Below are 12,230 nucleotides of genomic sequence, written 5' to 3' on the forward strand. Positions count from 1 at the left end.
TTGCATTTATCTTTAAAAGACGGGTTTTGAGAAGTCATACTAAATTTTAAAAAATTGATAACATTGACACTTTTGTTAATTCCACAATTTTACAGTGATAAAAAGGGAACGAGTTTGGGCCAGTTGATACCATTTATAGAAAAACTTGTTCAAATACCAGATGACATTCTCAATTAATTCAAATTTTAATCATTTTGCTCATCAGGACAACAGAAATTTAGTAACAATTTGTTTTCAGTTTTGTATTTTTTTCAACTATTTGAAATGAATTCTCTTCTATTGTAGACAACAGCGAAAAAAAAAAACAAATTTAAACAATAAATTGTCAATCAACTTCGATTTTGTTATTTTTCAGCTAATACGGAAGCAGAGTTTTATCCTAAGGCTATATATGCACAATCAACAACCTATGGTACACAAAACGATTTCTATTCTTTTTGTTGCAATGTATATGCATTAACCAAAAATCACAGAAATAAAATTTGCATCCAACAATTCTTTAATAGCATCGTCGTTGATGGCAGATAGTAGTTGATAGCATCTAGTAATTCTTTAAATGGCACCAACTGGCAGTTGTTGGATCATCTTGACAGCGAGAAGATCTAACAATTCTTTGAATTCAACAACTGGCAAAACAATGTTGGAATTCATCTTCTTGTGCAGCAGGAAACAAAGGTTATTTGATTTCAAAAAGTAGCATCTGGATATCAATTGAAAATGCACAGTTTTTGCGGAATGCATTGTATTGTTGAACATCAGTACCAGAGAACTTGAAGAGTCTGTTCCGATCAGGAAATTGGAGACAAATCCAGCTGATTATGATTCACAAACAGTTGCTAGACGTTTTCCCCATTACGAGTTTTTTGTGTCAAAAAAAAGCATAATTTTCCCAAAACTGATAAACAAATTGGGATCAATAATGATCAGATTATGATCATGTCAGTAGTATAAAATTCTGACTAGAACCTCAACGGGGGGGGGCGGATAATTACTGCAGCGTGGCAATCTACAACGTGGCAATGTATGTATGTATGTATGTATGTATATATGCATGCATGCATGCATGCATGCATGCATGCATGCATGTGTGTATGTATACATACATCCATACATACATATATAGATACTCACATACACATACATGCATACATATACATACATAAATACATACACACATACATACATACATACATACATACATACATATACATACATACATACATACATACATACATACATACATACATACATACATACATACATACATACATACATACATACATACATACATACATACATACATACATACATACATACATACATACATACATACATAAATACATACATACATATACATGTATACATATATATGCATGTATGTACGTATTGTGTATATGTATATATATGTATGTATATATGTAAAATAGGGGGGGGGGGACATTTTACTTCATTTTAAAAAATTCTAATTGTCCCACCCCGTTGTAGATTGCCACGCTGCAGTAATTGTCCGTCCAGCAACCCCCCCCCCCCCCCCCCCGTTGAGGTTCTAGTCAGAATTTTATACTACTCATGTCACTTTTTACTAAGAAATGAGTATTTTCAGACAATAAATAAAATCAGATCTCCGAAAATTCTATGAGCAGCCTACGGATTAAGAATTGATTTTCTATGAACAGGGAAAATTTTCATTCTGTTACTGCACTGCACAGGAAAAAACGACAAATTCTGGCAGGGAAAAACCGACCTTTTCTAAATTTATCTCTGAAAAACCAAATTCGTAAAGATGAATTAATATGTTTTAAAGGTTCCAGGCACTCGGCGTTAATTTAGACGTTTTGCCGTGTATTTACTGGTTCTGGCGGGTATTTTTTCGAAATATTAATACAATACTAGCAACGTTTTAAGATTAAGCCGTCGTCATGCTCACAAAGTGCATCGTCTAAAATTTCATTTTTTAAAAAAATTTTTTACAATTTTTATGATTTTCTTATGAACATCATGGGAATCAAAACGAATGATGCTTAGTCTATTTTCAGAAAAAAAGAGTATATATTAGACTTATCATGAAAAGCAAGATGCTCTTAGGATACACTGATACAGTACTGGGCCGACGATATACAATTGGATACAACGTTTTAGAAGTGTAATGCTATGTGACTAAGGTCCGGGTGAGTCACAATGGATCTAGAAAGCAAAACCTCATGGAAAAAGCCCCCAGCTATTTTAGATTGCGAATATGATTGCGTTTGAGCAAGACATATAGAACTATGATTAGTGGCACGTTTGCAATTTTGGCTTTATACTCTAAAAATTTCTTGTTTGAATGACACAAAATTTTGTTGTCATTACTTATTTTTAATGCGAAACGGACGCACAATAAATGTCCATTTTACAACTGAAACTGTTTTTCGGTAAGAACCTGAAGTTTTTGTGTTAATCACACAAATAGTACAAAATGTGTGCGAGCCTTGGTTCGTTTTGCGGGATTTTCAAAGAAATTCACTTCATTTTGGTTTTATCCTACAATAGACAAGATAACAGAAAAGGTAATTGGTCAAACCGCGGCATAATGAATAATTTCAAAATTTTGAAGCATTCAAGCCATAGGCAAATTGATGCTAGACAAAAAGAAACAATAGATTCTATAAGAAAATTTAAAAGGTCTTAATCGGAAAGCAATCTTGTACAGTTGTTCAGATCTAATAACATTGTTTGACATGGTGGATGGAAGCCGACAGCTAGTCAGTTCAAGGACACAGCCTTTTTTCGCTAAATTTTTTTTTTGACTAAGTTATTGTGTAAGAATTGAAAATTTTCATAAAAATGATGTAGTTATCAGTTATCAATCATTGTTTTTATTCCATTCAGTTAACACTTTTCTCACATCTCACTATATACTTGTTCAATAAGTTTTTTATTCACAGCCTCATTAATTGAGTTCTCAGTGGAAAAATTGTTCAAAAAACAACTCTTCATTTTCTGATCACACTACAAAGAGGCTGCGAGTGTTATGTTTTTTTTTCGGTTCTATGGAGCACGCAATTTAACAATTATTAATCGACAGTTTTTCTCTTATCGCTCCGAGCATGAAATTGATTTGCAGCCAAATAATTCATAACCAAATGCCAAGATACAGTCCAGCTGTCCTTAAAGCCATATATTGAACCTCATTTAAAAATCTACGTAAACAATGGAAATTTTGAATTCATTCATTTGCCGAAAGATATTAAAAATAAGAAGTGAGTTGAAGATAGTTGAATCACATTCCTGCCTCTCATTTGGGTCCAGTTTAAAGATAAGATTAATGACAATATATGGGGATAGGATACTCTAGAATATCTATCTACTCAGTTCAATTTTGGAAGTTATTCGGAATGAGGTAATTGTCTTCTGTGGTCTGTTATGCAGTAGTGTGTCCATGTCAGCAGCTGAAACAACATGAACAGGTGGAACCAATTCAAATATTAAATAGGGTTCCTTCCATTGGCGGGCGGTTCAATTATATTAAATCATTTTCTGATCAACCATATTTTTCCGAGTCAAAACTATTCTGCAGTAAATCTAAGAACTGATAGAAATGAGCCGGATTCAGATGAAATGAGCGCAATTACTTTGGTACCACGAGTCCAAAAAGATAATGGAAAATTAAAAGAATGCATCAAATTTTCCGATAACCATGTGGCGCACAAACGAACCCATTAAATGGGAAATGCTAAGACAATCAAACCATCATTTTCGATATATTTCTTATAATATTATATATTTTCGATATATTTCTTATTACTTTTCTTTCGATATATTTCTTAATTAACCTAAAGTTTCAACCTCTTCAAGGCATTTGCTCTGAAAACCGGCATATTTTTAAACTGTAAACGCTGTTGTTTAACTGTTAGTTGCAAGGCAGACTGGACTCAACTATGTAAAACAGACATTTTGTTCAAACGACGAGAATACTTGAAGCGTTTTCTTGTTTTGGATTCACATCAAACGTAGTGTACATTTTCGAGGTTTAAACCAACGGTTTCTTCAATGGGTACGGTGGTTGACGTTTTGCGAAATTACTCGAGTTGAATCTTTGAGAAATTGTTTGATGATAACTATCGGATTGATAACTTTTAAGAAAAAGGTTGCTGAATTGTCTAGACATTTGTAACTAACTGGCTGCTGCCAAATGCATCCAGATGGCGATCAGTGTCACTGTTGAAGTCGTCTTCGCAGTCTGGACTGCTGCCTCCCATCTGCTCCCCGTCCATGTGCAGAGGACGTGGCTGACCATCCTGGGGTCTGATGCGGGAAAAGCGTCGCTGTCTGCGCGACTTTTGGAGTAACTTATCACCCGTCACACTGAACAAAAGCAAAACACGATCAAAAGATAAATTAGGAATTAGAGGATCAATTAGGCCGAAGGCTTGTTGAGGATACAACAGAGCCTGAAGTCCCTCACTAAAAGTTGCTGTCCAGACCGAGAGGAACGCATCAATGGGGTGTCGTGCGTTCAAATTTACATGACTCGGAAACATGAATGAACGCACAGAGGCACAAATGTCTGCCACAAGAGCCACAAAAGAAATGCGGTGAATTTGGTGGTGAATTTTTGTAAGAAATGCGGTGAAAAGCGGTGAATTATTTTTTTTCACCGCATTCACCGCAATCACCGCATTTCTTACGATAATTCACCGCATTCACCGCATTTCTTACGAATATTTACCCAAAACCTCGACCCGGGTGGGCACAGGTACTCTTGAGCGCATGAAAATTCAGAAAAATTTTAAGAAAAACGCAAAAAAATTTACACTTTAAAAAAATTTGAGGTAAATTTAGCTGACCGTGTTCAGGTAATGTAATCGGAAGTTCAGATGAATTTCAGGTGTACACTTACCTGAAACATGCCTGAACAATGGTTCAGGTAATTTTCTACCTAACCAAGCTCTGGTGCAATTTCCTGAAAGAAAGCTTTAGAAAAACGAAAATACAAATTCTAGTGGACACAACAACAATTTATCAAGCAACGTCCAGCCGTTTTTTGAGTTTGGCAAAATTATGGTTAAATTTGTAATAATTTTTCCTACTCTGGAGCCTTTCTGTTGTGTCTAGCTCTTTCTTTGCTTTTTCTTCACCTAATCAAGGATTGCCGTAAAGAAATCGAGTAAACAATTGAAATCAACGGATCAAAGGATCGTTTAACTTTTAGAATGAAACCAAGAATTGAACAGTGATTTTATAGTGGATCGACTTGAATCCAATCATTTTTTCTATAGACTTTAATTTGAAAAATGTGTTCCAACAAAAAATAGATCACAAAAACCACCTTGATTTCCATCACCCTAGAAACAGTAATGATAAAAGGATGGTCTTCATTTACCTTCCGTTTTTTGAAGTCTGACAGACTCAAATTGAAATTTGTTTTAAACTTCAATGATTCACTTTTCCCCACAAGAGCGCTGCCAGGAAAATTTGCCATTGCAAAAAAAACGCTTTTTGTCACGTGAGAAAATTTTTTCCAAAACGTGACTTTCCGCAAAATATAAGTAGAATTCAGGTTCAATTCAGGTAAAATTACTTGAACTCTACAAACTACCTAAACAGTTGAAGTAATTTTTCAGGTAAAAATCAGGTGAGTTGAAGTAAAAGTTCGGTTAGTGATATCTGAATATTTTGGTGAATTTCAGGTATTTTTCAGGTGAGATAAATCTAACTGAACTGTTCAAGTTTAGGTGGTTTTTCAGGCATGTTTATCTGATATTTTTTGAGGCACAAAAAGGCTTGCAATCCTATCAAGTCTCAAATTATCGTCCATATTGAAAAGTTGAGAATTAGCATCTTTATAATCTTTATAATTTTTCCTGTGCTCTGTAGGGTTACACACCAAGCTCTACGATGATACAAGAGTGGTTTACGGTCTTGTGAAGTCTTCAGTTTTGTCTACTCTCAATTATATTTCACCTCAGATCTGCTCATTTGTCATCTCAATAGTTTATTTGCAAGCAGAAATTTGTCCACTGAAATGCAGCTGCTCTCTTTGCTTGACAAATAAATCGAAGTCCGGACAAACATAGCAGTTAAATGTGATTTTATCTGCTTTAACAATTTTTAAAATTTTTGGGTTCATGAGATTTTAAGGTTCATGATCTTTTAGTGAAAACGGATAAAACTTGGTTGTATGAACTCGGAATAAAACGTGTGAAATAACATACAGTAAAACCCACGTGGATAACTATTCTAAAGTTTGCGGTTTTTGCTTATAGCTGTGATAGGAATACGGTATTTTTTCCAATTTGATTTTTTTAGACAAATTTTTGACAGGAAGAAAATACTTGGTCCAACGGCCGATAATTTTTGGGATGGTCAAAGTAAAAAAATCAATATCAGAATTTGTGGGAAGTCGCAAAAACGTTAGTCATATTGTTTGCATTCCAGTGCATGACGTGATTTTTTTCCAAAAAATTTTTCCTATATTAGTTTTTCCTACATTAGCCTTTGGACAATTTTGGACCCACGAAGCACAACAAAACATGATTATTGATTTTTATTTAAGAACGTTATATCCCAGGTTGGTATTCACAATTTTGAGTCAACCCGGACCAACTATTTAATTGCGTTCAGTCGGCTATGCACTGGGTTGTCTTCAAGATAACACCGCAACATCGGTCAGTTCAGAACCTCGAGATAAAAATGGTACTTAAAAAAATAAAGCCAGACCACACTTATCGGTGGACCTCTAATAGCTATTTATCATCGCAGACAATAGTCAAAATATACGAGTAGACCTGCCAAATTTATGTTCCGCAACACCAATGACCTGCTAACAAAACGTCTAAGATCTCAACCGGGGGAAAACTTAACACCGGTGAGTGTGAATGACAAAAACCTATGATTACTTAAAGTTGTAAGTCTGGAAGTTGTTGAGAAAAGGGAGAAAAGTAGTCGAATAGGGTGGTAGTCTGACTCACCCAATGCCAATAGCACCAATAGGGGCTGAAATGAGGATGGCGAGGACTGCGACTGTGATGATGATTACACCCCAATCTTTATGTTTCTCCGCCAATTCCAGACCATCGCTCGACAAAAGACTGCCATCGCCACTCATGCTAATATTCCCACCCATACTCCCGTTCCCTCTCGTCCAGTTGTCCGTTGCAGTTGAGGTCAGGTTAGTTCCGTTAATGTCTAAGTTGTGATTAATGTGTGAAGGATATTGTGTGACTACGCTCGTAGAGTGGTGTTGGGCACGCTCTAATTGCTCTCTGAAACCACTTCTAATCAATATTTTTTGATATCTTTATGAGCTGCGTTTTCTAAATTTGTGTTTTTTCTTAATTTAACAGAGAATCAAAAATCAAATCAAATGAGGCGACTACACTACGTTTTAGAGCTGCTCATGAGTTTCATATATTTTTTAAAATCGAAATGTGTGTAATTCTTTTGAATTATATGTCATATTTATTGGCAATCAAGACTTTATCTACACGACTTAGGGAAATTTTTGGATCTCATCAGACATAAACAGCTTTTCTTATTAGGAGGGCGTTTCTAATTGAACTCGGTTATTATTGAACTTCTAATGGGAGCGCGGTTCTTATTGAAAAGCACATTACGCTGGAGTAGTTAGGAGTTTCACCCAACAAATAAAGAAAACATTTTCGCAGTTATTATGCTTTCCTGTTGTTTTTTGGCTATCAGTTTTTCTTTTAAAAATGTTTTTTAACCTGTATAAGGTCCCAAATAATGCCATCAATTGATCATTAAAGTTTCACGGAGACCAACTATCAAATGATGATTATTATCCAGCGGATATGTCAGCGCTAAGAATTGGAAGAACTTGTAAGGTTGGTGGCGAATGCGTTGAATGTATGTAAGATCTACCCTTAACACTTAGTTCCGGTGCTTTCACCGCAAAATTATGTGATAAAATTGTGGGAAATTTTCTAACTTTGCAGAGCTAATTAATTATCGTTTATCTTACATGGTTTTGCCGAAGCTTTTCCCCTAGGAAGTTCCATTAACATTTTACGACTGGAGCAAAAATTGCAGGCGTTGCCCCAATGCAGACCTGGAATTATTAAAAGACCATCCTTGACCAATTTAGGGCATAAAAAGTCTGTCCTCGACAGATTTTAGTATGAAAAGAATTTATATGAAATTTGCGTGACATTGGCTGGAACTAAAACAACCGTCCTCAACTTTGTGCAGACAATATAACGTGTCCTGCCATTTAGTTCGACAATAAAATTGCCTGGAATTTGGCTGGACAATAAAACGTAGTCCAATTAGACTGCGATAACTACTTTATATTAAAAATAGCAAAAATAGTTAAGTTTTTTGGCAGTTTTCGAACTGTTTTCTAGGTTTGACTGCTCTGGTGCATTGCTGTTCAGTCTTGCATCGGTGCTGCTTTTGTATGTACAAAAGCACATTTTAAGTAAAAATCGCAAATTTGCTTAAGAAACCAAAAAAAGACCCTGCTTGACTCAAGATAACTATAAAAAGACCCTGTGTGACACAAAATGCCTATGAAAAAATGTCTACTCGACCCATCAAAAGTATTTGAGTGAACTAGGTTCCTCGACCATGTAATTTGATCCAATATTTACCCCCCCCCACCCCACCTGGAATTAATAGTTCTTTTCATAGACTAGGGTGCTGAGTGTACGGCGAACTATTCGGTATCATAAATCTACTTTTATGAATTTATTATTAAATCCTCCAGACCACAGATCCCTCAATGTTTCTCTGTGATCCATATATTTTTTGCTGCTCCTCAAATTAAGATATATATCATTCATGTCAGGATCGCAATTTGACTGAAATGACGAAAAGGTCCGACTCTATCCATATTGTCGTAGTTATTACTTGGTTTTGCACTCTACATTTTCCCAAAAATTTTGTCTTCATGTCTGAGCTTTAGTTTCCCTAGTCTATTACCGACGGCTATCTTGCAAAAATCTTGCAAGAGTCTTGAACGATTACGCACCATCTTGCGAGATCTTACAAGATTCTTGCAAGATAGCCGTCGGATATGCAAGAATCTTGCAAGATAAGCGTCATTTGCGAGAATCTTGCAAGTTAAACGTCGGAGATGGACGAGCTTTTCTATTGGGATCATCAAACAAACCGTAAGTTAACCTTGCAAGGTCAAGTGGAATGCTACCCATAGCAGCCTGAACAGTGGCTTTAGGGATCCATGCTATAGAGACGAATATCCTCTCTCGAACGTTGAAGCCAGCACCCTGGACTGCCAGAAATGTGGCTAGAAATCTGGCCGATAGTCCACCAATTATCACTCCAAGAGAACCTGCAACACGTGCAAATATTGCAATAAATTATTCAAACTTACCGACTTTGATCTGAAAGAAACAAATGTTATCTCTTTTAAACCTTAGGAAACTTTCGTCTGTTTTCTTTCCTGATTCTTCGGGAAAATTTGACAAGATTTCATTTAGGAAATACTCACACTATTGCGTGATTATTTTTCGGCTCCTATAAATTATTGGGAAGATTTTTGGGCTGACATGAAACTGTTTTGAATTTAGAATGGGTTATTGAATACATCGACAGACAACTATTGTACCACAAAATGGAAAGATGGTTCGCCTTATAAAGTGTCATTAAGAAGGTAAAATGTTGCCAGTTTAGGGTTCTTACTGCGGTTGGAGAAAATTGATCTTCCTAATTTTTCTACAGCAAATCTTAGTTTTTTCCCATTGTCCCAAAAAAATGGCGTGAAAAGTCCTTTATCCCTCATTCCCACATTATTTGTGTAACATCGCAACCTTTTCTGCTGTACATAATTGCTTATCAACGTTTTTGTAAAAAGCGTGCAGATTTCTTAAGGAATACAGAAACTTTTGTTCACATTTACGACAGATTTTTTGCTTTGTAATATTTTTCTTTATCAAATGGCCTTTTCAGAAATGCTTCAGACCTCAGTTCATAGCCCATAATGAGCTCTTTTTGCTGCTTTTCAGTCCATTTGGTTAGTTGCAATTTTATGTCCGGTGAAAGCCACCCCATCATAATACTGTTATACAGTATAACACAGATAGAGCATTGTTTTCGAGACACCTATACTGAGAGTGTTATGGTTGAAAACAATCCGCAATTTTAATATTCCTTAATGGTTTTTAATGGGTGAAGTTGCTTTTTCATATGATCTGGTTTATATAATTTATAATCTGTATTCATACTCGAGCTTTTATTTGATACTATACTTTAAAGCAACAAATATAGGTAAAAAGTTAAATTTCTTCTTTAAATTCAGATTTTTACCAATCTCAAAACGAGCAAAAAATTTTGCAAATGGACTATTAAAAAAATTCTCCTGATCACAGCTTAAATTAAAAAAAATATTAGTCAAAGATCATTAAAAATTCAATGTCAGGAATAAGAAAACTGAGCTGCATAATTGCAATTGAGAAACAAGAAAAAAATGTAGAAGTTTAAGTAGTAAGGAGGTGGAATACGCTGAATTTCGGTGAACTCAGATCATTCGGTCCAACTTATTTCAGGGTTTTGAGTTTTGAGCTCACTTCACAATATTTTAAGCACACTCAGCGCTTTTGGTAATCAAAACTGTGAGTCCTGTGTCTTACTGAGAATAATGTTTGGATCTGCGAGTACTTTGAGGTCAATCTCACTCCCGATCAGTCCGAACAGAAGTGGCATAAGGGAGTTCCAAGCATGTCCGAATGCAGTCCCCACAGGCATCTTGGTCTCCATGTCCCAGCCCAGACCTATCATCAAACGCTCACCAAAACATGGCTCTTTCCAATAGCTCTACATGCACGAATTGACAAGATGAGTCAAGAACTCAAAAAAAGTTAAGTTTTTTTGCGGGGAAACCATCAGTTTTGATTGGTATTATAAAAGCAAAAATATGCGCTGATACTCTCTTTCGCTATCACAATCCATAACCTAATCTGCAATTTGCACAGCTCAGCGAAAGCTATTAATTAAAACCAACAAAAGTAAAGCTATTTTAATGCAAAGATTTACATGATTACAAGTAATCAGCGCGTTGGTACCTACTGAGGCAAAATCAAGTAACGTTGCAAAAATTGATGGGGAAAATTATCAGAAGCATCAAAATTTTGAATAATTTGCTCAAAATAAGAAACAATAGAACAATTGAAATTATTGAATAATTTCAATTGAAAGTGGAATTCTGCTTAGCGAGGAATTACGCTGATGATTCATATTGGTTTCTATTATGCCAGGGCAAATTAAAAGCCCCCGTATACTCTACTTGATCAGAGAATCTCCCTAATGTCCTAGCTAGATGTCGCCCCAATAAAATTATAAAACATAACCGACTAACGTCGGGCAAATTGCTCTCAAACATCCGGCGAGCGGTTGGCTTCGTCAGTAGGTAGCCACGATTTAGTGAGACTAGCTTTAGCTTGATTGGACTCTTCAACTTTTAGTTTCCTGTACTTTTTAGTAAATAAATCAAACAAAAAACTCACATTTTAAAAATTTGCAAAATGTTGCAAAATTTAAAAGAAAAGCATCCAGATTTTGCAGTAAAAGTGTTCAAAACTATTTTTTGTCATTGGAGTCATGTCAGGTAACCCATCTGCAAGGCTTGAAAAGCTTCGTTGGCCACTAACAATCGTTAAATTCAGAAAGACAATATTCAAAAATTTTGAAAACAATAGCAAATTTTTAACAAAATCTTGCTAAAATTCAAGGTATTAAAATCTTCAAAAATACGTCAGTGTCTTGAGAGACTATCCAGTATCCCTATTTCAAGCTTTAAATAGTTTCAGTGGCTCATTAAAATTCATAAAATTGGAACACGACAATAATTTTCCAAAATTTGAAAAAGAAAATAAATTTTATCAAAAAATTGCTAAAGCTGGAGTCATTCAAATATTGATAACCAATCCATTAATTTTAAAAACTATGCGAAAGCTTATCAACAACCCTTGTAGGCGGTCCCTGTGACCCTGGTGCCTGAGAAATTGATTTAAAATAATCAAAAAGATTCAAAAACTTGAAAATTGCAAATATTTTTTAAAAATTGCTGATATTACAATCTTGAAGAACATTCCATTACATCTACAATCTACAAGCTATGCAGTAACCTAAAACTAAAACCTACAGGACGTTGTTGAGTGGTTTTTGAGACTGGCGAAACCTAAAAATTGTCCAATAATTTCAAACTTGAAAAAAAAATATTGCAATCTGCATGAAAAAAATGCTAAAATTTGTGATAAAAAAGTTTAAAACAA

At 35.2% G+C, this 12,230-nt stretch overlaps 1 protein-coding gene across 1 annotated transcript in view; it reads right to left on the reverse strand.

Moving 5' to 3' along the window:
• Positions 1-3,184: 3,184 nt before the first annotated feature.
• The window catches only part of LOC142358721 (sodium/hydrogen exchanger 9B2-like), a 64,418-nt gene continuing 55,372 nt past the window's right edge, over positions 3,185-12,230 (reverse strand). The window contains exons 10-14 of the mRNA XM_075410258.1: positions 10,590-10,730; positions 9,124-9,292; positions 6,951-7,244; positions 4,159-4,344; positions 3,185-3,428 (exon numbers count right to left, since the gene is read on the reverse strand). Coding sequence (XP_075266373.1) covers positions 3,422-3,428; positions 4,159-4,344; positions 6,951-7,244; positions 9,124-9,292; positions 10,590-10,730 — 797 coding nt within the window. The 3' untranslated portion in view covers positions 3,185-3,421. The remainder of the gene's footprint in view (positions 3,429-4,158; positions 4,345-6,950; positions 7,245-9,123; positions 9,293-10,589; positions 10,731-12,230) is intronic.

This window comes from Convolutriloba macropyga, chromosome 2 (genome assembly GCF_964194025.1).
Source record: "Convolutriloba macropyga chromosome 2, txConMacr16.3, whole genome shotgun sequence".
NCBI lineage: Eukaryota > Metazoa > Xenacoelomorpha > Acoela > Convolutidae > Convolutriloba > Convolutriloba macropyga.